At 46.5% G+C, this 26,078-nt stretch overlaps 1 protein-coding gene across 1 annotated transcript in view; it reads left to right on the top strand.

Annotated features, from left to right (window-relative positions):
• TBCD (tubulin folding cofactor D) overlaps positions 1-26,078 on the top strand; it is a 380,958-nt gene that overhangs the window by 317,203 nt on the left and 37,677 nt on the right. The window contains exons 33-34 of the mRNA XM_015426300.1: positions 13,552-13,690; positions 20,103-20,224. Coding sequence (XP_015281786.1) covers positions 13,552-13,690; positions 20,103-20,224 — 261 coding nt within the window. The remainder of the gene's footprint in view (positions 1-13,551; positions 13,691-20,102; positions 20,225-26,078) is intronic.

Raw genomic sequence — 26,078 nt, 5'->3', positions numbered from 1 at the left:
CAGGGTTGTCAAAGATCGAATTATACTAAATAATTGTGCCGGGCGTGAGCTAGCAGATGCAATCCTGGCCGCAAAGAACTCCCTCTTTGCCACCTTGACTGCCACCTCATAGGCTTTCATAAACGTCCTATAAGATGCTCTTGATGCCTCATCGCGAGCACGGCGCCACCTTCTCTCTAGTCGTCTCAGTTCTCGCTTCAGCTGGCGCAGCTCCTGAGTATACCAGGGCGCCTGCCTAACGCGAGTCCGGAGAGGACGCCTGGGAGCAATCTCATTGATGGCCGCGGAGAGCCGGTCGTGCCAGTCCTCTACTAGCTCATCCAACGAGCTGCCAGGGGGCTTCGGCTCCCGCAATGCCATCTGAAGCCGCATAGGGTCCATTTGGCCTCGCGGGCGAGCAAAAATCCGCTCGCCGCCTAAGCGGGGTTGGGGTGGCGCATTCAGACGGGCCTTCAGGGCCTGGTGATCCGACCATGGTACCGCTATTGCGGTAATCCGGTCCACCATTACCCCAGCCGCGAAGATCAGATCGAGCGTATGTCCGGCCTGATGCGTGGGGGCCGTGATGACCTGAGAGAGCCCCAGTGCCGCCATGGACGACACCAGGTCCGCAGCCCGGCTGGAGGTCGCGTCCTCAGCATGAACGTTGAAGTCACCCACGACCAACAGCCTAGGGTGCTCCAACGCCCAGCCTGATACAGCCTCCAGCAGGGACAGCAGGCTATTGGCCGGTGCACTAGGCGGTCGGTACACCACCCAAATCGCCAAGCTCTCCTCACCCTCCAGCATCGCTCCGACACACTCTATGCCCGGAGCGCCCTGAAGGAGAAAGCCTCCCGAATGAAAATGGCCACCCCCCCCTTTCGTCCGTGATTGGTGAAGGACAGAGAAACCAGGTGGTGCAAGCTGGGCCAGGGCTACTGTTTCACCCTCCCTGACCCAGGTCTCGGTCACGCATGCCAGGTCAGCTTGTTGGTCCATCACAAAGTCCCGGAGGACAACTGCTTTGTTGTTAATCGACCTGGCATTGCACAACACCAATGACGGAGAGGGGTTCTCCATCGGAGCCCCACTGCCAGTCACCCTTGGGATGGGTCTTAGGCTGGAAGGATGCCGAGCCATTCTATTTCTCCGCATCCTTCCCTTAAAACCCTGCCTAGACCCACCGCTATACTTACCCCGCCCCAAGAGCACCGGAATAGCATGGCCAGGTGTTTCCATCACAGGGCGATCTCCGCAGCGCTTCAGATCCCCCACAATTCACAACGTCAGCAAGTAAACACAAATAGACACAATTCTCTCTTCAGCAATAATTAGGTACTAACTAACTACTCCTCTGTTAACCGGTATTACAGTGCTACACTTATACAAAATACAACGTATTCCCTTGACCAAGGTCTGCACTAAGCAGCACTCCTTGGCCACAGGTTGACAGTGAACCTAACATACTTCCCTACCTAGCTCCGTGACAACTACTAAAACTAATCCAACTGCAGCACTCAACCTTCCAAAAACAGACAAACCACAGTCCTTCCCCATCTAACCACTCACACTCTTAATGCTGATCTAATCTAAACTTCACTTTGCATCTGTAGCTTTCCAAACACGGATTAACTCCAGCAGTCCCAATCCTGCCACTGGGGGGCCTCTGCTCATTCGCTCCAAGTTCCTAGCTGTGAGAGATGTGATGTTATTGTCCCCGGATCTGGCCCACCACTCCTGTGGCTGCCGATCGCTCTCTCAACGGCTGTTCGACCCGAACTCCAAGCCCCGAGCCCAAGCACCTCCAGTTCCTTCTGCTCGCAATCCTCCGGGCAACGCCCAGAGGGCACCTCCCGCCGGCCGTCGGATCCTCCTCTTAGGCCCACCGTCTCAAACTCACTGCGCGCGGTCTGCTGGGCGGTCTGCTGGGCATTGCCCCTCACGGCTCCCCCTTCAGGCTCTCGGTGTCTCCCCAGCACTAGCCGATATCGCAGCCGCAGCGAGTCGGGCGTGCCCGAGGTCTCCTCGACATGGGCCTCCCCGCCGATCCACGCCTCCCCCGCTGGCTCACTCCGTGTCGGGGCATCACAGCTGTTCACTCTCCCTCCAACGCCGTCGCCTCCACACAAGCTCCACCAGGTACCGTCGTCTCGGTGGGCAGGGGGGGAGGGGAGCGTTCTTTCCGCCCTCGTCCGCTTTGCTAGCCGCATCTCCACAGCGGGCCGGGGAAAGAGGGGGGGTGCTCTTATCGGCCTCACCTCGCCTCACCTCGCCTGCTCGTTCTTGGGGTTCCCGCACACATTCTAGGCAACAGTCTGCAGGGAACTTGCGGGCACACAATGCTCCAGTCTGCTCCAATCTGCAAAGTTCTTTGGGACGTCAGTCTATTGCTAAATTGCACTAACCAGCGGAGCTCACGCACCTGAGCTCCGTCCCGGACGCCATCTTCAAAAAAAAAGAAAAAAAAAGAATGTAAATATATATACCTTACATCCACATACAGGTGACAATGCAGAAGGACATGAGCAATTGTCTCAACACTTTTTTTGCAGGGGCAGTATCTGGCTGAGTGAGATATCTTGTTAAATCTGCCATATAAAATAGTGGAAGGCATAGCATTGCATCTGGCCTGCGTTGCTGTGGGACTTGCAGGGAAGACAAATATGAGGCCATCTTCCCTGTGGTAAGGGGGATCTCAAAACTCAAGGGGGAGCAGGCTTTATTAGCTAAACTGTATAATTTCTGGCGCTCAATATCTAACATCCTGTTTTTAATCTGTTGGAATGCAGCAACAGAGGGCAGCATAGACAGTGATTCTATAGAAAGGCCTAATACTTTGATTTTTTTCTCAATGTATGCTGACCAATTTGACATGTTGAGCTCAGAGAGCATGTGATATATGAGGCTCCCAGGTTCAAAGTTATAGTGTAGACGTAGCCAGCATTTGAACGTCATGAGCCATGCAAAAGTTTCTATTAAAGACAAGCCAGTTTCTAGATATATAACTGCATTTGAGACACATTTTGGCAAGCCCAGAATTTTCCACAGAAATTTGGATTGGACACACTCGATGGCACAGTCAAAGGACCTAATCCAAATTGGGATACCATATAGTAGTTGTGAAATCACTTTGGACTTGAAGATTTTTATTGCAGCTGGCACAAATTGGTCCCTGCAGTAAAAGAAACATGCTATAGCCGATGCACTAATGCTAGCTGCCTTTGCAGCGTGTTTGCAGTGGATAGACCAGGTTGCATTATATTGAAAATGAATACCTAGATATTTGTACTGTTTGACTTGTTCTATCACTTTGTCAGCAATGGCCCATTTGTATGATCTCCATTTTTTAAAAAACACTAGGATTTTAGACTTGTCATAATTTAGCTGGAGCTTGTTAGTAAAGAAAGCAATACAGTCTCAAACCAAATCTGGAGCAGGACAGCAGCACTGTGTAATCGGCATAAAGTAGTAGAGGTACATGTGTTGCACCAAGTTTGGGACTATGACAGTCAGCAGCAGACAGCTGGGCAGCAAGATCACTGAGGAAGATGTTAAATAAAAAGGGGGCTAGACACAACCCTGTTTAACAGCCTTGTTTGCAGCAAGGTGTCAGGTTGCCTGCTAGTGAGCATTTGATCTGGCAAGTATTAAGAGAGTAAAGTTTCTTAATGAGCAAAAGGAGTCTCTTGTCCATATTCAGCTGATCTAATTTAATCCAAAGAAGGTCCCTGTCAACTGAATCAAATGCACCTTTCAAATTCAAGAATACAAATACTTCAAGAATACAAATAATTTCTGATTGTTCCACACAGTGTGCTTGTCAACTAAGTGGGATAAGGTAATGCAGTGATCTAAAGTGATCTTTCCTTTGCAAAAACCCAGCTGCTCAGGGCTGAGAATTTTTTTCTGTGTCATCCAAAGATTAACCTTGGCCAACAGATGTTTAGTATATAGTGTGCCTATAATCGATAATAGGCTGATGAGCCTATAATTGGCAGGATTAGTCACTCAGTGTCAATTTGCTGTGGCAACCTCAGCAGGGTATAATGACATAGAGCTTACTGTTTTCTCCAGGGGAACTGATCTCTGCCATCTGAAGAGCAACTGTAATTCTGAGTGATCTTTGACGTGGTCTCTTGTGCTTCACACCCATGGGATGTAGTGCGCACGTGCTGGATCGATCGGTGCTGTAGCAAGCTCTTTTAACGGATTTTCGCGCCCAGACCTCGGGCATGCGCTGGAACCCCACCGCACATGCCCAGAGGGGTGGGCGCGGACATCCCGCCAGTTCCTTTCTTACCGCAGCGTTGGAAAGACCTTTTTCTTTGTCGGTCTGATCGGTTTGCGTGTTTTTGGCTTTTTGCCTCACGACTCTTTGGATTTTTTCCTCAGTTTATTCTTTTAATTCGTTGTTCTTTCAAAAAAACTTTTTAAAAAACCCTTTCTATTTTCTGCTGAGGGGGAGGTTGCCGCTTTACCTCAGTCGGGCCTTCGGGCTAACCCCCACCCCTTCTTTCTTCTTCATTTTGGTTTTTATGGAGAAGTGGGGATTTTTTTTTTAATAAATATATTTATTGGTTTTTCCAACTTAACAATCTCCAAAAATAAACAATGTTAAACAACACATAAAGACTCAAACATCTGATTATAGTTTTAAGTTATACATTTCTGTTATGCTTCCATCTTAGACTTAACTTAATATGGCTAGCCTAGTCCCTCTTCGTTCCTATTTTCTTTATTCTTAGCCAGTTATATATTACTCCCCATTTTCCCCAGTATTTTCCTTCCAGTCTATATTGTAGTTCCATATTTACTCTGTCCATTTCTGCTATTTCTAATATCTTATATTTTACTTCCTTTATAGAGGGCAGCATGTTCGATTTCCACCTTTTTGCAATCAATATTCTTGCCGCGGTTAATATGTATATTATTATCTGTTTATACTTTTTTATTGAATCCGGAATCATATTTAAAAGGTATGTCTCTGGTAATAATGGTAATTTAATTTTTAGAATTTTTGTTAATATTCCCTGTAGTTTTTTCCAGAACTTCTGAACCTTGTTACATTTCCACCAAATATGCATGAATGTCCCTACATTCCTCCTGCATCTCCAACATTTGTTAGTAGCTCCCGGGAAGCACCTAGCTATTTTATTCGGTGTCCAATGCCACCTGTAATACATTTTGTAAGAAGTGGGGCTTTTTTAATAGGTGCAGGGGTTGCGGTACTAAACTTGCTTCTCCTGACTGTCATACCCTTTGCATATTTTGTCTCAGAGAGTCTCAGCGACACAAATTTTGTCGCTACTGTGCTCGCTTTTCAAACCAGACCCGGAAAAACCAAGCCGCCTGCCTTAAAGTGGCCCTGTTAGAATCGACTCTACATTCTTCCTCAGCATTGGACGCTGAGAAACCATCAACCTCAACAGCTCCGGCATCGAGGCCTGCCTCCGATATTGGCCAACCGACACCGAAGCCTCCAGCATCGAAGGCACAATCCTCTGCTTCCACGCCAGTAAAAAAAAAGTCCAGGCCAAGTAAGGAGCAAAAGTCCGCAAAGAAGGGCTCTTCCAAACCCCTTAAGGCGGCAAAGAAGGGGAAAGTAGCGGTGGCTGCACTGGGTGATGCCCCTAAAGTGCCTCCCTCTCCAACGACTGTATCGTTACCGGAGGCCCAAGTCCCTCCACCGATACCGACCATCCATGTCTTGGACTCCCCTGGCCACCAAATGGAGCATCCTTACTCCGACATCGAAACGGTAGAGCTCCTAAGTCATCAAATGGATGCAGAGCCTTCTCCATCTCCTTCCCCTGGCCACCAAATGGAGCATCCTTACTCCGACATCGAAACGGTAGAGCTCCTAAGTCATCAAATGGATGCAGAGCCTTCTCCATCTCCTTCCCCTGGCCACCAAATGGAGCATCCTTACTCCGACATCGAAACGGTAGAGCTCCTAAGTCATCAAATGGATGCAGAGCCTTCTCCATCTCCTTCCCCGTCGTCGACATCAACAGTATCGGAAGCTCCCAACATCGATCCAAGTCGGCACCGATATACTTCATGCAACACGCAGCATCACCCTCCACGTCTGCACAGTCAATCTGTCGATATCGACAACCGAGATTATACGGGCTCCTCTCAAAGACATGCTGCCGCTTTGTCTCCGAGACGTCCATTGTCCAGAAGTCGATCCCCGGGAGTCTTCTTACCCCCGCCACCACCTCTGTCTTGCGATCAACGACAGATGAGGTATCTGTGTGGGGCTTATCCACCATCCTTGCCATGGCTGACTCCAGCGAGCTATTCCGACTGGGATAGATACTCATTTCAAACCCCAGTCGTTTCCACCCCTGTCGTTCCACCAAGACCTTTAACTAGTCAATAGGACACTCTTGTCCAAATGCTACACCAGGAGTCCTCTGATTCGATGGAAGACAATTCCGATACCAAAGCATCTGAGGCTCACACCTCCCCTGAACGTAAGTCTCCTAATCAAGCTGTCGCTGATGACTTACCCATCTCCCCATCCGACAATCTCACATCATACACAGATCTTGTAAAGAGAATGGCCCATTTCTTAGGCCTCTCCGTCGTTCAGCAACACCCACAAGTGACAGATGCGTTTTTTTGACATTGTCCAGCTTGATACATCTTCCACTCTGGCATTACCAATGTCCACGGTCCTTTTGCAAGCTACAAAGGCACCATGGGAGAAGCCTTCGTCAGCCCCGGTGTCGACAAGATGATTGGACCATATGTACAGAGTCCAAGAGACAGGGGCCGAATTTCTATTCTCCCATCCTCAACCAAACTCTATGGTTGTAACATCCTCCTCAAAATCTAGAACACACTCTGCACCTTCAGACAGAGAAAGTAAAAAATTGGACGCCTTTGGCAGACGCTTCTATTCCACCGGAGCGTTGGGTGTCAAAACCACTAACTATCTGGCCTGCATGAGCAGGTATCAATATACTCTCTGGGAAAGGTTCTCCGAACTATTGACCCACCTTCCAGAAGACAAGCTTCAGGCAGCCAGAGTCATTCAAAAGGAGGGCATGGTGTTGGCAAAACAACAAATAAACACTTCAAAGCATGCCCTAGATGCATCTTCCAGGACAATGGCCTCTGCTATACCATTCCTGGCTCCGCAATATGACTCTCCCTCTGGATACCAGGTCTTATGTTGAAGATCTTCCGTTTGACGGCCTTGGCCTCTTCAACAACACTACTGATTCTACACTCCAGGGATTAGACAAGAGCATAAAGGCTTCTCGAGCTCTAGGAGTGTCACCCTCTGCGAGACAACAATACCGTCCTTATACCTGGTCATGGTCTTGGCAGAGGCGTGCGCCAAGCCGTCAGTCTCCAGACAGACAACGGAGACTGCGTACGTCTTCGGGAGGTCCAAAACCTCCATACCAAAAACCGAGGTTTGGATCTGGGCAACAATCTTCCCATACCAAACAGGTCAAACCCTCTAAGCAGAGTTTTTGACTTCCCTGTCACCGAGTCAGTTCAAACCTGTCTATCATCCTTCCTACATACTTGGTGTCACATCACCTCGGATGAATGGGTGCTGTCAATCCTGACCCGAGGCTACCGTATCCAATTCCACCAGAACCCCATTCCTCCTGTCGTCATCTCCACACACCGTTCCCCACCTCTCCTGGAAGAGGTGTCCGTCCTTCTGCAGAAGGGAGCCATCGAACAGGTACCACCACACCTCCACGGGACGGGATTTTATTCCCGATACTTCACAGTCCTGAAGAGGGATGGAGGTGTTTGACCCATTTTAGATCTAAGGGCACTGAACTGTTTTGTAACCTACCATCGCTTCCGCATGGTGTCCTTACAGCAGATTATGCCACTCCTGCGGCAACACGTCTGGATGGCCACCCTCGACCTCCAAGACACGTACTTCCACCTCACCATCCACCCCTCCCACCGCTAATACCTACGCTTTGCGATTGGTCAACAGCATTACCAGTATGCAGCCCTGCCATTCGGCCTTTCCAGCACCCCGAGAGTCTTCACGAAGACTATGATTGTGGTTGCAGCTTTCCTTTGTCTCCGGGGTATCTCCATCTACCCCTATATCGACGATTGGCTTTTGGTAGCACCTTCCCAGAACGCCCTGTTCTCAAACATCACCGAGACACTGGCACTGCTAAAGGATCTGGGCCTACAAGTCAATCGAGAAAAGTTTCACTTGAGTCCAGTCCAAAGAATAAAGTACATTGGCGCTATACTAGACTCCACAACATGCATGGCTTACCTGCCTCAAGACAGAGTGGCAGACATCATTTCCTTAGCCACCATCGTCCGTACCTACCCTTCTGTCACTGCCTTCCAAATCCAAAGGCTGCTTGGCCTTATGGCTGCGACTACGTCGGTTCTCATCTTTGCCAGACTGAAAACGCTCCCTTTACAGCTCTGGTGTATCCGCAACTACGACCTGTCGAAAGACGCACACATCGTCCTCCTATCCCCTCGTCCCAGCATATGAGACTTGTTACTTTGGTGGACTGTCTCTTCGAATATCTTCCAAGGAGCACCTTTCCACCCTCTGTCACTCCAAGTCACCATTATGACAGATGCTTCCCTGACAGGATGGGGTGCACACTCCATGGGCCTTTCTGTTGGGGACAAATGGGATCCGCAGAACGGGAAGCAACATATAAACTTCCTAGAACTGCTAGCAATACAACATGCTGTCACCAGCTTCCTACCTTTAATCAAGGGAAAATGTGTCATGGTCCTCACGGACAACACCACGGCACTCTCTTATGTCAACAGACAAGGGGGCACTGTTTACCTACACCTCTGCAACCTTGCCATACAGTTCTGGGATCTTTGCATCACCAACAACATTTTCCTCGTAGCCACTCACATCCCTGGACACATGAACATGCAGGCAGACCATTTAAGTCGAGTAGGGCTCAGCCTTCACGAGTGGGGGATGAACCCAACATTCCTCCTCCCACTCTTCCGCAGGTGGGGAGCTCCCCAAGTCGATGTTTTTGCCACCAGAACCAACAAAAAGTGTCCTCTGTTCTGCAGTCGAGGAGGCAGGGACCCTCAATCTCTGGGAGACGGTCTCCTTTACCCTTGGTCCATGGGACTTCTTTATCTGTTCCCTCCCCTACCTCTGCTTCTGAGAGTGGTCCGCAAAATACTCAGAGACAGCGCAGACTGCATCTTATTAACCCCATGGTGGCCGAGGCAACTTTGGTTTTCAACAGTCCTCGAGTTATCAGAAGGAATATACCATCAATTCCCTCCAGCTCAGGATCTCCTCTTCCTCTCCGACTCCCCTCTCCTACATCATAACATACCACAATTGAAACTGACGGCATGGAGAATAACGTCACCAGCTTCTCCACCCGTGTAGCAAATGTTCTGTTGAATTCCAGGAAACCTACTATGCGGAGGTCCTACAATTATAAATGGTGAAGGTTCTGTTCTTCCCTAGGTGATGACGCCCCTCGAGCCACCTCAGAGGGTCTCAAAAGAGTTTTCCAATTCCTCCTCTCCCTAGCTGACTCGGGACTTTCCCATTCATCGTTACGAGTTTATTTGGCCGCCCTTTCAGCCTACTATGTTCCAGTTGACGGATGCACACTGTTTTCCCATCCGTTTTCGAAACGTTTTTTAAAAGGTTTATTGCATCTCTACCCTCCTGTCAAAACTCCGGTCATTCCCTGGGACCTTCCTCTAGTTCTCTGCCAGCTCACGAGGAAGCCCTTTGAGCCGCTCGCAACATGCAACCTCAAACTTTTAGCATGGAAAATGGCCTTTTTAACTGCCGTCACCTCGGCTAGACGAGTGGGAGAGATATTGGCTTTCTGTCACAATACACCTTACCTGTAGTTTTTGCCAGACGGAGTCCGCCTCGTCCCAGACGTCTCTTTCCTGCCCAAGGTGGTGTCAGAGTTCCACCTGCAGGCAGAGGTCTTCCTCCCTGATTTCTTCCCAAATCTAACATTAGTGGAAGACAAGCTATTACACACTTTAGATGTGAAGCGGGCTCTCCTGTTCTACCTCAATAAAACACACCGAACTAGACGAGACTCACAACTCTTCATCTCTTACGCGTCACTATGGCTGGGTACTCGCATCACGGCTCAACGCCTGTCTAAGTGCATTGTAGGTCTCATCCGTCTATGTTACCTGATTGCCAAACAGCCATTGCCTGGCCCTATCAGGGCTCATTCTACCAGAGCTGTCGCGACTTCCACTGCCTTCCTCCAGGGAGTGCCACTGATGGACATTTGCAAAGTCGCTAGGTGGGCCACGCCTAACACCTTCATTAGGCACTACGCCCTAGACGTCTGTAAGAATGCCAATAACAGCATGGGACGTCACATTCTATCTTCGGCTACGCAGTAAAGGACCTGCCAGCACCCTCCTCCAGGTAGGCTACTGCTCGCTAATCTCCCATGGGTGTGAAGCACAGAGACCACGTCGAAGATAAACAGGTTGCTTACCTGTAACTGGTGATCTTCGAGTGGTCATCTGTGCATTCACACCACCCGCCCTCCTTCCCTGCTGCTGTCAGCTTCTACATTTTCAATAGGGGTTGATTTGCGGCGGTTTGAAGGAACTGGCGGGATGTCCACACCCACCCCTCTGGGCATGCGTGGTGGGGTTCCTGCGCATGCCCGAGGTCTGGGCGCGAAAATCCGTTAAAAGAGCTTGCTACAGCACCGATCGATCCAGCGCGTACGCACTAGATCCCATGGGTGTGAAGAACAGATGACCACTCGACGATCACCAGTAACAGGTAAGCAACCTGTTTATCTTCAGCCCTCAGCTGGAGATTGGCAACAATGGTTCCCCAGGAGGAAATGGCTGGTTTGGAGGATGGAGTCTATGGCATTGTACCTATCTGAGGTCTCCAGGAATTTCCCAACCTGGAGTTGGCAACCATATCTCCTTCCCAGCCAACCATCAACCTACCGTTATCTGCCCCTGATCTCTACCATCTGGAGAGCAGTTTTAATTCTGAGTGCTCTCCAGCCCTCACCTGGGGATTGGCAGCAATGATTCCCCAGGAAGAAAAGTACAGTCTTTCTCCGCAGTGGAGACCAAAGTAGCTTACATCATTCTCCTCCCCCCTTTTGATCTGCACAATAACCCTGTGAGATAGGTTAAGCTGAAAGTCTGTGACTGGTCCAAAATCACCCACTCAACTTCCACAGCAAGAACCTGAGTCTAGCAGACCCTGCTCTGAAATGCTAACTGCTACTCCTAGGGTAGGCAACCTCCAGGTGGAGCCTGAAGATCTTAGGAATCACAACTGAACTCCAGACAACAGATCTCTCCCCTGTCAGAGTCCCATGCACACAGTCCCAACACCAGCACTTTATAAAGTTCAGTTTATTGAGAAAGGTACACGATGGTCACCTGTTACCCAGGGCTTGTGTCAGGAATAAGGAATAATGGGGAAGGAAACTCTGGGTTCCTTAGACTCCACCACAAAATATCCAGGAATTTCCAAACCGGGAGCTGGCGACCCTAGTCAGGACTGGCCCCAATGAGTTCCTCACAAAGGCCTGGAAAGGGCTTCCTTCCTTTGTCTTTTTACTGAGAGAACCAAGCTTGGTTGCCTAGCAACAGCCACTGAGGAAAAAGTTAGTCCCACAGGAGCCAAGAAGGAGAAATGTCTTCATCAGGAGAGACAACTGTTTTGATAGTTAATTCTGTGAGGGAAAAGTGTCCAGGCTGGCAGTAGGCGGGGGAGAGGAGTGGACCCAGCACCCAGTTAATGGCACACAAGTACTCTTGAATGGTGGTTGATGGGCCAATGGCTGATGGAGCACACTGCACAGCCAATGGGAGAGCTGGAAGTGGCCAATATATAGGATTTGGATGAAGGAATAGAGGAAATGCTTATTAAATTTGCAGATGTTACTAAATTGGGAGGGGTAGCAAATATGGTAGAAGACTCAGTATACAGGATGCACTTGACAGGCTAGAAAACAGGGCTAAAACAAATAAAATGAATTTCAATTGAGATAAATGTAAAGTTCTGCATTTAAGGTAGCAAAAATCAAATGCATAATTATAGGATGGGGGAGATTTGTCTTAGCAGTAGTATGTGTGAAAATGATCTAGGGGTCTTAGCAGACCATACACTGAACATGAGTCAGTAGTGTGATGTGGTAGCTAATGTGATTTTGTGCTGTATCAACAGAAGTATAGTGTCCAGACCACGCAAGGTGACGGTATCACTTTGCTCTGGTTAGACCTTGCCTAGAGTATTGTGTTCAGTTTTGGACACCACAATTTAAGAAGGATATAGACAAAGCTGGAATGTGTCCAGAGGAGGGCAACAAAGATAGTGAAAGGTCTGGTCATCAAGTCCTATGAAGAACGACTGAGAGAGCTCAGTAGATTTAGCCTGGAGAGTAGACAGCTGAGAGGTGATATGATAACCGACTTCAAGTACTTGAAGTGCTGTCATATAGAGGATGGTGCAGAGTTGTTTTCTGTTGCCCCAGAAGGTTTGAACGGGTTGAAATTAAATCAGAAGAGTTTTCAGCTAAACATTAGGAGGAACTTCCTGACAGTTAAGAGTGGTTCCTCAGTAGAACAGGCTTCCTTGGGTCGTGGTGGGCTCTCCTTCTTTGGAGGTTTGCAAACAGAGGCTAGATGGCCATCTAACAGCAATGCTGATTGTGTGAACTTAGGCAGATCATGAGAGGGAGGGCAGACAGGGTTATTACATCAATGCTTAGTTCTCGTGGCCCTTTCTTACATGCCCAGGGAAATGCCAATTGTTACTCTGGGGTCAGGAAGCTGTTTTCTCTAGGCCAGTTTTGCCAGGGATCCTGCAGGTTTTCTCTTTTTTTCTTCTTCTTTTTTTGTTTTTCTGTTTTGCCATCTTCTGGGCATGGAACATGGTTCACTGGGATTGTGGGGGGTATTTGTGAATTGCCTGCATTGTGCAGGGAATTGGACTAGATGACCCTGGTGGTCCCTTCCAACTCTATGATTCTAAATTGCAGACATACCACTCTCATGTCACCTTTGGTCTTAATTTGGGTCTCATTAGTCAATTTAAGACAAAAATCAATTTTTTATGTATACATAAGATTTATATCTCAAGCACTGGCAAGCTTTAAACAGCAGCTGGACAAACACTTGTCAGGGATGCTCTAGGCTGATCCTGCATTGAGCAGGGGGCTGTACTAGATGGCCTGTATGGCCCCTTCCAACTCTTTGATTTTATGATTCTATGTTCTATTTTGTTTTAAATTAATCATTTTTAAAAAATCAGAAGTACGTGTAACGTAAGTAATGTAGTCTTGTAAATTTTTATCCCCAAATGATACAAAATAGTGTAATGATAGTTTAAAATACTGTTTGCTCCTCTGTTTGGCATGCAAAAGTTTTGAATTTCATTAGTGGAGGTTCTCAACTTTGATTTCAATGGTTATCAGCTTGAAAAAAATGAAATTTCATATTCTGTCAAAATTTGGGGTGAAGTAGACAAACGCCCAGGAGACTCATATTATGTGCTTTCTGTTGTTTTTTGCTTTGATATGGACATCTGGCTGTTCACAGATCAGAGGCAGTTACCTTCAACTGGAATGCACCAGCACAAGCCTTTCCCAGGATCACACCATTTCTGGGGTTACCAACATATCAATACCATGTGCTGACTGGTCTAACTGTGTCTGTTGGTGGATTAACTGAATCAACAGTAAGTGAATAAAAATATTTTGTTTTGGTAAGAAGGGGACAGAAGAAGCATCTAAAAAATCTTGTGCCAGTTCAGTTGCCTGTCCATTTCAGGAAGCAAGTTGGTAACGTTTGTATTCTTAAGGACTTTTATCAGAGGATGAATGTGTGAGAAGTTAGGGATTCATGCTCAGCTTATTACTCCTTAATGTGGTTGAATGTGATTGAATTTTCTCTTTATCTTCATCCCCTTTTTGGTTCCGTAGAAGAAGTTGTACCAGTTCATTACAGTTCCATTTTTGGCTGATTCAGCATGGCTTTATTTAGGACTGCATTAGGTTAATTGGTGACAGATGCCCCCTGCATGTCCTTGCAATTCCCCCATTAATGTGTATATACAATACATTGTTGTGTTGGTTAATTTGTGGTTCATCATCTGTCTTCTAGTGCAGCCCCACATTGGGACTGTGCTTGTGCAGGCCTGTCTTGGACAAGACTTTTATAGCTTAGCTCCGACAGAAGGTGCCTTCCCCGGATGTCAGCCCATGCACGGGATTTCCCGTCACCCACAACATGAGATCTCGGGCTGGTGCCATACCTCTCCCTCCATTTCATTTTTGCTACCACAAGGGCAGCAAAGCTTCATGTCTAGGCCTGGACCACACTGTCCCTTTGAAATTGAACCTACTTTTGTATTTTTAATTTTTATTGTAGTCCCTTTCAGAGGGCATACTTTCCCCAGCCATTTGGACTTTTACCCTGCCTTATGGCAACCCATTATGGCAACCAAGGCCATTTTCAAGAAGTGCATGCAATTCAGTGCCAAGATTCCCCAGACCAATGATCATGACAACTGCCTGATCTTCCTGGGTGAGGTTTACAACGTGGTGGCTTGCCAGAGATACCAAAAATTAATGGCAAAGGCTTGATTAAACAAAACCTCCTGCCTTAAGGTGGCACTCTGGGGAAAGGTACTCTCGACTTCAGCCCCGGCCACATCCAACCTAAAAAGCCACAACAACTTCCTTGAACCCACTAGGGTCCAGGACTCCATCAGTCTGGTCCATACTGACCAGCACGCCTTGAAAGTCTTAAGTTGGCCCCGTAAGAAATGTCATCCCCTGCTACTGTGGGATCCAAGCTAGATCAAGGCAGATCCTCATCTTCTGCAACATCAGCCCAAGAATGGTCGCTTTCTGGTCTTGAGCTTCCACAGCGAAGAAGTGCCATTACTCCCTGACATCAAATTTCTCCCGAAAATCATCTTGGGTTATCTCCAAGCGGAAGTCTCCTTGCGTACCTTCTTTCCTGACCCAAAGTCCCATTCAGAGAGGTGGTTCCATCTACTGGACGTCAGGAGAGCCCTCCTGTTCTACTTGGACAGAACAAAAGTACTTCATAGGGATACCCGCCTTTTCGTTTCCCATGCAGAACATCAAAAAGGGCTTGGAATTTCAGCCCAATGGCTGTCGAAATGGCTAGTAGAGACGATTAAGCTGTGTTACCTCCTGGCTAAACATCCACTTCCTGGCCCTATCAAGGCACATTCCACAAGGGTGCCAGCCACATCCATGGCCTTCCTCAGGGGGACCACCTTGCAGGAAATATGCAGAGCTGCAATGTGGGTGATGCCTACCACATTCGTCAAGCTCTATGCCTTAGATGTTCGAGCCAGGGGACATGCTGCAGTGGGACGAGGTCAGAGCTTGCTGCTCTACCAAGGGTGTGATGCACAGAGACCATGAAGAAGATAAACAGGTTGCTTAGCTGTAACTGGTGATCTTTGAGTGGTCCTCTGTGCATGCGCACCACCCACCCAACCTTCCCCTCCGCTAGCAGCCTACAGTCTTCAGGTGGGTTGGACAGCGGTCAGAAGGAACTGATGGGATTTGTGTGCCCCACCCTGAGCATGCGCAGTGGAATTCCTGGGCATGTGCAGGGGAGGGGGTGCAAAAATCCATTTCAGAGCTTAGAAGTCACTGCTCGGGGTCAGTGCAGGCACCTGGAGTCCCAAGGTTGTGAATGCGCAGATGACCACTCAAAGATCATCAGTTACAGGTAAGCAACCTGTTTTCCACTATGAAAATTACGTTGAATTCTTAGCTCTTTGTGAGTCAAAATATTTTTCAGTATCTTAGCTGGGCTGTAGTCCAGTATTTTCCAAAGAGTGTGCTGTGCAAGACAAATTCATTCAGTAATTAAAGGGTTTCTTTGAGCCCAGATGTCCAATAGACAGAGTAGGCTGCCCACTGAAATTCATAGCTTTAGCCTTCCTTCTTCCAATTAGCTTCCACCAAGGGCAGATAATTCTGACCCATCTCCTGCTACAGATGTTCAGCAGAAATCCTTGCCCTCATAAGAAGTATGTCCAGAATAGTGACTCTCATAGAGACAGTGGGATGGGCTCCTCAAAGTGCTGGCAGTTTTATAGGCTCAGAAGTAATTTTGTGCCACATGTAAGAGTGAAGTACATCTCCATTTCAGGGGGAAAAATACTTTGCTTAGCACAAGAATGGAAAATGTTTCTCTAGTGTAATTCACAGTTATAATGTAGATGGTATTACATAATTATTTTTGGTCTAAAGTTAGAAGTTAGATATTATTTTGAGAGGGAATTGTTAAAGTAGAGAAGTAATTTAGCAAGCAAAACAAAAGTCTGAAAGGAGTCTGCCGGGTTCAGTTATACTGTCATGAAATAAAGATATTCTGCTCCAAGAAAGCTTGAATTTTGCATTTGTAATAGCAAATTTTATTCTGATGCTTTGGAGCATGGTTGCAAACTGATAAGGATCACAGTGTAGGAAAGCAAGTGGAAAGGGAAGACTATTTGGAAGGCTACTGGAATCCCTGCCTACGTTCTTTTTCGTTTAGGACCTGCCACTGGCATTCTCAGACTTCTCATGTAACCACTAAACATAAAAGAAAAGATGAAAGATACAGTAAGGTACAAATAATTGATGTATCAGTAGTATTTCAGGAACTCACAGACAGTGGCTTGGATCCAGTGATGTTCTAGTGGTAATATAAATGTGCTTAGTACAGTTCTGCTTGCGCAAGTTCTAGTGTAACACCTAGCACTTTCCTCCCTATGTATCATAGTGCCCAGAAACCAGTTGAACAATATATTGTGCATGAAGAAATGCAAGTGTGAACATTTGACTTAGCACAAACAGCTACTATGGCCCTTATCTTGCATTTTCTGCTTGTGCAAGAGTTCTAGTGCAAGCAGAAATTTTGCACTGTATCTAACCCAGTATCTCTATGCATGCTGTCATAGAGGATAGGGTTGGACTTCTAGGCCGTATCAGGCATTCATATCAGCACTGACAAGACACGGATCAAATAGAACAGAGAAGTATGCAGGAAGTTCTTGTGGGTGAGTGCCCAGGTACCAGTCCTGAAAATATTTATGGAATTATAAATAGGAGTTACAAAAGACAATGTTTTCCATTAAGATAAATTCAGGTGAGTAGCCATGTTGGTTTGAAACAGCAGAACAAAGTTTGAGTCCAGTGGCACCTTTAAGACCAAAGTTTTATTCAAGGCATACTTGAATAAATACCTTGAATAAAACTTTTTTGGTCTTAAAGGTGCCACTGGACTCAAACTTTGTTCAGAAGGCAGTGTGTTATTCATGAAGAAATAAGGTATTTCTTTAGATAACAGATTTTGGTCCTGGTCACATGGCGAATTTGCCACAGGAGAGCCACGGGTTGTGGGCAGATTATCCGTGCGCGATCACACCCCAACATCTGGGAAGTGGAGCGCACCCGTGGCTTACCGCCGAAAATGTGCGATAAAAAAGCAGTACCTCCAAAGTACTGGCAAACGGTTTGCCATGGGCTGCCTCCAGACTCCCGTGGTGTGATTGCGCTGGCATGCAGCGTTCTCCTCCGGCCCCTCGGTTATGCCCCGGCGCTGAGAGAAGGACCCGTGGTGTGCCGCCGGTGTGTCTGATCGCATAATCGCGGATCACACTGCACCGGGGCAATTTGCATGCCTCTCCCCTGCGATATCCGGCCCGTGTGACTGGGGCCTTCAATTCGTTTTGGCCTTGGCTTTGGCAATTGCAGTAATGGTTCGGTTCAGCCATGTGGCAAGGGAACAAAGCCAAGTTGCTCATATTTGTAGGTCACTTGCAACCATCATTAAGATTAAGTAAACCAACTTCAAACAATGGTTGCAGATCCTGCTTCGATGAACCCTGACCATCCATAGTTGGTAGAATAACCGGAGTCTGGATGGTTATGCTAACTGTAGTTTAATTAGATCCTTCTTTTTGCATGATGTCTGAACTGTGCCAGTGAGTGCAAGGAAGCCCAGTTTGGCTGGCTGACCAACTGTATATGTTCCTTCTGTGGCTAGGTTCGTGTCAGGCATATCTGTCTCAAAAAAAGTTAGAATGCCTCACTTAATTTGCATCAGAACAATTTCTGAGGCTGAATGTTTCCAGTAGTCTGGAGAACCCAAATATATCTTTTCCCCTTGGATTCATAATTTGGAAATTATGAAACATCCCAGTACTTCCTGCCAGCTAAAGAGCTGCCTAAATGAAGAGCTGTGAATGTTGGAAAGCACATAATAATCTTTGGTGGCACAATTTGATATATCAGCGTGGTGACTTGCAATGCAGTCTCCCTAGATGCAACTGCTGTGTGTGACCAGCAAAATAAATAAATAAATAAAATCCCCTTTAAAAAAATTCACCCCAGCACTGGACATGGTATTTGAGGGCACCAGAGAGGACAACTGAGAATTCAAGTAATAACTGAAAATAATTTATTGGTTCAAACAATGCTTTGAAACATTAAGCTTTTCATGTAGGAAAGAGGCTTCCATTCTTGCATTGCTCAGCCTATGACATTGCTAGGCATTTTAACTTTGTGCAGTTCTTGCTCATGTGTGCAAGCAGTCTTCTTTGTTTGCTAAATTTGCAAGTAAATGTTGAAGCAAGTTTTGAGCATCCCTTGAACAGTAATGTACATTGCTTTTGGTCTGCTGATTTTCACCTTCACTTGTCAGGAATATTAAAAGTTGCATTGAAGTTGAAACTAAGTAGACCATATCTCATTCTTGCTCATGTCAAGACATGAAATCAATATGCCAACATTTGAAATGACCCAGGAAAACTACTCCTATTTATTTACCCTAAAGGGATGTAACTTGTGATTCATTAGTCCCCCTGCAGTGGAAATAAAGTATCATGACTTGCTGAATGGTCTTTAATCCAAAGAGTGAAATATATTGTTCACTGAGAAACCACTGGTGATAAGGTTTTGTTGTCGTGTGGCTTTACATGATGTTGAAATAATTACAAATATGAAATTATCGTGCTGAATCCATTGGTGGTATAGTAGTGCTTGGTGTTTTCATAGAAGTCTCATAAACAATGGGTAATTCATTGAGTTAGGTAGATCAGTGCTTGAGGCTGAAAGGCCTGGGCATAGTCACGGTCTTCCATGCTACAATTCATTTTTGAAGATATAGAACAAAGTTTCAGGCCAGTGGCTTCAGACCAATGTGGCTACCCACCAGTGGCTTCAGACCAATGTGGCTACCCACCTGAATCCATTTTGGAAGACATCAATAAAGTCTTGATATCCTGGTGAATCGTTTTAAATCAGATATATTGCTAATAGTTGATTCTTTCTGGCGAGCTAGCTTAAGTAGAAATTTTAGGCATTGTTGTCTGTGAGAAAGGGTTCAACTTTTTTCCCTGGTGTATATGTGAAATGAATGATGTGCCTCTACAAAACGGTCAGTAAATCACCATTACAAAAGTTTCAAAATGTGCCATTCCATGAACTCTCTTTCTGGTTCATTTAATTTTACGTGCAATAAAACTGTTTTATCCAGTTACATCAATTAGCAGAAGTAGAAATGGCATTTGGGTTGTTTTGTGATCTTAAACATTGTTATAAAGAAAATCAGTTTATCAGCTTTTAGCACATGATTCTTGTTGGATGTGAGAGGCCATGGGTGTGAGTGTTATGTATTAAGATGGCCACGGCTATGCTAGCCTGGCCATGTGGTCTGGCAGACCTACAAATCTTCGGTCCGAGAACAATAGCTACCTCGGATCCTGGCGCGGACCAATAAGTTTGCCCGAATCCTGAAAGGGACCTATAGAAACTTGGGCCATGTAAATACAGCCTATCATGGGAATTGGGGGTGTGTTGGGTGTGAGTGTGGACACGCATATAAGCTGGCCTTGGAATGGCTAGTTCATCTTCTGTTGTGATGTAACCCAATAAACTTGAGCTGATTTCAGCATACTGAGCCTCTGCACTTAGTACTTTTCAGTGAGATTGATTTCTGAAGCTTTGAACATCATTGAAGACTGAACATAACCTTATCACATTGAAAAAGTGTTGTGAATGTCAATGCTTCTGCACTGGTGAAAGTGTCTGAATGGATATTTTCCTCACTTGCAGGTGCGGTGCTCATCACAATGCCTGTTTGACTATCTGAAGGGAATTCAGAATAACGTGAATGCCTTGAGCAGCTTTTGTGAGACGCTGCTGCAGGTCTTTGAGGATAATCTCCTGAATGACAGGTAATCTCTATCTGTCTCTCTAGAGGGACTTGTCAGACAAATTACACTCATTGAAATGACCTTGGTATACACATTCTGGAGTGCTTTGCCTGTAGTATATTTACTAGAGTTACATTTTCTGTGTTCTGTTCTTGGCTTGGGGCCCATGGTTATAAAAATACTTAATGATGCTCTGACAGTTTTTCCTGATTCACCAGGCATAAGTGCACAGTGAGTGACAAAGCAAACTATTGTCTTGGGAATATTATATGAAGAGGTCAAAAGAGTTGCTGTTTGCATTCTCACATCAGACAATGCCAATCAGACACAAACTTACATGAATTTATGAACATACCGGATCCAAAATGTGAACTTGTATATGTAAGGTATAAAGACTCAACTGAATTTGATAATGTAGCAGCTGGACAACCACCCCATTTTTTGCCTTGTGGGCAGACATGACACAGGTCTTGTCTCTACAGTCACAGTTGCTCTGGATTGTTCCAGTATTACTGCTACTTCACATTCTGAAATCTGCTTGTGGAGCAACAGCCAGAAAATGGATGGAGGCACACACACATTTATAACATGGGAATGCTCAGATGTGTCTCTGATATGTGTAAACGACAGGAATCTAGGATCTCTGCCAAACTCCATTTCAGACTCTCATCTAACCATTCCCTGGAATTAAAATGGCTGAAGTGTGAACTTTTGTTCTTTGCTTTTCCTTTTTAAAATACGGTTTAGCGCTGAAGTATTTCACTGAGCCTGGAAAATTAAATAGGCAGCAGAATCAATTTTTCCAATTAGCATTTTCTAATTAGCATTAAAATTACTGATGATGTTTCATTTTCTTGGGATTGACCATTTAAAAAAACACTTTTAAAATATCAGTTACTGTGGAGAAATTTTAAATGGAAGTCAGCCTGTGCTGATAATTGTACTACAGAGGTGGAAGTAATCAGTCCTCCTTTGGCCTGGAGCTCACCAGAGCGACGCTGCGGCAAAGAGGAGGCCATTTGGCGGGGACATGTAGCAAGCCCCGCCCCCTGCTCCTAGCAGCCCTCCCCTCAGTCTGTCGGGAGGTGAAAGAAAAAGTAAGGTAAGTTGTGGATCTCCCCACCACCACCTTTCCAGGCCCTGGAAAGGCCTCTTCAACCTCCCCCCATCTTTCCAGGCCCACCTGGAAAGGCCTCCCCCACCCCCCCATCTTTGCAGGGCCACGCTAAGCAGATCTGCATGTCGTCGTCCCCCCATAGGTAGCAATGCAAAGATTCCAGTGGCACCTTTAAGACCAAGGCTTATTTAGGTAAAAGCTCTCTGTGAGGGCAGATCTGCGTGTTCCCCCCCCCCCAATAGGTAGCAATGCAAAGAGTCCAGTGGCACCTTTAAGACCAAGGCTTATTTAGGTAAAAGCTATCTGTGAGGGCAGATCTGCGTGTTCCCCCCTAAAGGTAGCAATGCAAAGAGTCCAGTGGCACCTTTAAGACGAAGGCTTATTCAGGTAGAAGCTCTCTGTGAGGGCAGATCCGCGTGTCCCCCCTCCCATAGGTAGCAATGCAAAGAGTCCAGTGGCAGCTCTAAGACCAAGGTTTATTCAGGTACAAGCTCTCCCACCTGACACACTTCCGGTGATGTCAGGGGATGTGGCATATGCAAATGAGTTATGCTAATGAGTTCCTGCACCTCTTTTTTTACAAAATGACCCCTGGAAGTAATGCTGATGTCATACAGACCAGATAACTATATATAATTGTCTGTACCAAAACCTTTTGATCACAGTATTTCACAATAAAATGTAATTTGTGATTGTCCAGATAATGTTGCATGAGTAGGGGTTGGTAAAATTGGACCATCCATGGCGACTGGTGAATTTTCAGATTCAATGAGAGCATGGGATGAGAAGCTCCTGGAAGCTATTGACATGGTTGCCCCATCAATCACTCTTACCACTAGGTGGAATCCGGCGCCTTGATTTACTACTCAATTGAAAGAATTGAAGAGGCTGGAAGACATCTAGAATGCCTTTGGCAAAAAAAACAACCCAATTGCATAGAGTGGCCCATGGAGCTTATTGTAAAACTAAACAAGGGCCCTGGTCACACGGGGGAAATTGACGCAGCCAAAGTGCGGCTTTTTAGAGTCGCACCAAAAGAGACACGCGGTGGCAGGATCAGAGAGATCCCCTGAGCAGCCGCGCAGTTGCTCCCCGGCACGATGCCGGGGGGGAAGCAATGGAAGGGAGAGCGAGGCAGCCGGCTGCGCATGTGTGTGCATGCGCCGTTCGGCCGGGAGCCTCGAATGCTCCTGAAGACGGGCACACTGTCGCTTGCTGCGGCGTTTCAGGTAGGTGCTACTATTTCCTGGGGTTTTTTTTAATGCGCGTTTTCGGCCTGAAGGGACGGATCAGGGACGGGTGCACGCCGCTTCCCAGATGTTGCGGTGTGATCGCACTCGTTTGCTGTGCCCCCGATCCGTCCCTCTTCCGGGCCAAAACCTCCTGTGTGACCGGGGCCAAGGTACAGTGAAGGCTGGCAAAGAAGTCCTACTTTGCTGCTATCATTGCATCAGCTAATTCACACCCAGCTCTTGTTGTTCAGAGTAGCTCAGCATGTGCTGACCCCGAATTCTGAATCTCTGAATTCACAAGAACTAATGATTAGGTGTTGATGCTTTTGCAAAGTTCTCTGCTAACAAAATCTCTCAAATACATGCTGATTTGGACTCTGGTGGAAGCACCCTGTTGACACTTAAGAAGACACCTGATATATCATCTGATCATTTATGGATCATTTTGACTACAGTAGATGTCAACAGGATCTTAGGAATTGTGAACAGCACTGCTTTTATACTGGTTGCTGAAAGCATGTGAGGACCACATCAATTAAGCCCTTAAATTCATACTAAATTAATCATTGACCCAGGGATCATTCCCCAGGTCATTAAACAGCAGTCATTAGTCCCCTACTGAAAAATTCATCACCAGAGAAGAATGATGTGGCCAGTTATCATTTGGTCTCCAACCTACACTACAAAATGATTGAGAGAGGGGTAGCAGAATGACTCCAGGCCTTTCTTGGTAATTTATCTGCCCTAGACCTTATCAGTCTCACTTCAGACCAGGTGATTGAACTGAGACAGCTTTGGTGGCTTTACTTGATGATCTCCAGCTGAATGCAGATCAAGGCTGTGCCTCTTTGTTGCTATTACTGAATCTGATAGCAGCCTTTCATATGAGTTGCTTGGGAAATGAAGTTGGAATTCAGGGATGTGCCCTGGACTGACTTAAATAATTCTTTAGGACACAGAAACCAACTGTCACCAGTGTGGGACATGCCTTGCAGGGTTCCACAAGGCTCAGTCTTATCCCCCATGTTATTCAGTGTATCTATAAAGCCCTTAGGATAAAACATTCATGGTTCTGGAGTAGGCTGTTATACTATGTTACCAACACCCAGCTCTGTATCTCTGTATCTAAATCACCTGGTGATTCTATAGAGATCTTGAACCAGTGCCTTATTGCTGTGGTTAAAGGTGACTAAAGGTGAACATGCTGAAATGGAATTCTGATAAAACTGAAGTAATGCTGGTTGGGAAGGCTGCGGTCTTGAAAGGCACAGTGCTCTCCACTTTTGATGGGGTCCAGCTAACACTCTCTGATTAAGAGCCTAGGGCTTATACTGGACCCAGCATTACTACTGGAGAAGCAAGCCAGTGCAGCTGCAAAAACCCCCAAAAATATTCCATTAGCTTTACCTTAGCCTGTCAGTTAGTTCCATATTTTGTCGAGGCTAATCTAGCCATATGGATCCATGCCATGGTTACCTCAATGCTAGACTACTGTCATTCACTCTACATGAAATTGATTTGGAAAACTCCAATTGGTTCAGAATCCTGCAGACCAATTATTAGGGGGTGACAGATAAAACATGCATGTAGGGTTGCCAAGTCGCAGTGGGGGGATTGTATGTCTTCACAGAATCCGTGCCGCGGGGACAGCGAGACGTGTTGCACCCGCCATCGCCAGGATTTGACACTATGCTCCAAACAGCCCCGTTGCCAGAGCAACGCATAGCATCATGTCCTGGTGATGGCGCTGCAACGCGTCTCGCCGTCCCCGTGGCACAGATTCTGCGAAGACATGTGGATCCCCCCCCCCCACGCACGATTTGGCGAGATTTGGTAAGCCTAGATTCATGTCACATCCATCCTGCCATTGATCCATTTGCTACCAATCAGTTACTGGGCTCAATTCAATCAGTTCAAGGCTCCCCACCTTGTAGAACAGCCTGCATGAGATCAGGAAGGCTCCCACAGTACTATCCCTCTGCAAAATGTACAGGAGTGCATTCTTGTAATGGAATTAGATCTGTAGTGGGACAGAATGGTCCAGAAGGGCACTTTCATATGGGAGTCGGCACTGAATTGCTTTGTACCTTTGTAATCCCATATTCAGCATTGCTTGCAGTATACAGGCTTGAATAGTTTGCTTTTCACATTGTCAATTTTTGTATTCCTGGTCCTATTGCATTGTTCATTGGATGTCTTGATCTGTATGACTACATTTTTTTCTCTTTCTGTAATCTGCTTTAAGTCTTAGGGAGAAAGGTGGGCTACAAATAAGTTAAATAATATCTTACACACAAAGAAGCCCAGGAAAAGAGAGTAGCAACTGGAGACCCGCCAGAAACTTGCAGGATGGTTATCCCATTCCTCATACCTTTGCTTCCTCCTCTCTCACACTCCTTCTCCCTTCTTTCCCCCCTTTTCTTACTCTCTGTCTCTCCACCATGCATGTTACTTCCTCTCTCTTTCGGACCCATCATCATTCTCTTTGTTTTTCTGCCTCCTCATCTCATCACTCTTTCATCTCTTTCTGCCCCCACCCCATCACTCTCTCTTTCTGCCCCCATCATTATCCCAGCCTCCTTCCTCCCCCACCCCACACAGCAGCAGCAGTGGTGGTAGTGGTACTCCCAGCCACCCACTTGCTTCCTCTCCCCTCACAGCAGCAGTGGCAGCACTCTGGAAATCACAATGGACCTCCTAGCTACAGAGATTTGTTTGTTTGTTTGTTTTATTAAACTTTTATCCCACCCTCCCTGCTGTGGCAGACTCAGGGCAGCTTACAATACATACTAATTGATGTATACATTAAAACACCAAGATACATTAAAACAGAATTCTGTTAAAATTACAAAATGTAAAACCATATCTACACAGAATATAAATAAGATGACAGATGGCTGCGCTCTCTCAACATTTAGATGGTCACCTACCCCTAATCCAGGCTGTTGGTCGTCAGGCTGGTAATGATGTAGGTGTTAGGGACAGGGTCATGATGTTAAAGGTGACCCCACAGCCAACCTACCTTTATCTACCTCTCTATCTTCAGCTTTCTGTCTCCACCCCCTCCCCCACAGCCTCTGCCTAGGAAAATTACAGTCTTTCTCCACAGTGGAGACCAAAGCAACTTACATTATTCTCTCTTCCTTTTTATCTGCACAACAACCCTATGAGGTTGGTTAGGCTGAAAATATGTGACTGGTCCAAAATCACCCAGTCAGCTTCCACTGCAAGATGGGGATCTGAACCTGGGCTTTGCAGACCCTACTTTGAAGCTCTAACTGCTGCACCACACTGGCTTTCATAGGGCAGCTGCTGATGAACAGTAGCAAATAGCCGGACCTACTGGAGTCATGTAAATCAGGTGGTATCAAGTCACCCAGAGGGTGCTCCCTAGGGATGCCAGCCTCCAGGTGGGACCTGGGGATCCCCTGGAATTACTGCTTCTCTCCAGACTTCAGAGATAACTTCCCATGGAGAAAATGGATGCTTTGGAGGACGGACTCTATGGCATTGTACCTCACTGAGG

The sequence above is a fragment of the Gekko japonicus genome, unplaced genomic scaffold (assembly GCF_001447785.1).
Source record: "Gekko japonicus isolate JY-2015 unplaced genomic scaffold, Gekko_japonicus_V1.1 scaffold501, whole genome shotgun sequence".
NCBI classification, from domain to species: Eukaryota; Metazoa; Chordata; class Lepidosauria; order Squamata; family Gekkonidae; genus Gekko; species Gekko japonicus.
Note: the sequence above shows the minus strand (reverse complement) of the source record. Positions and strands in the feature narration are given on the sequence as shown.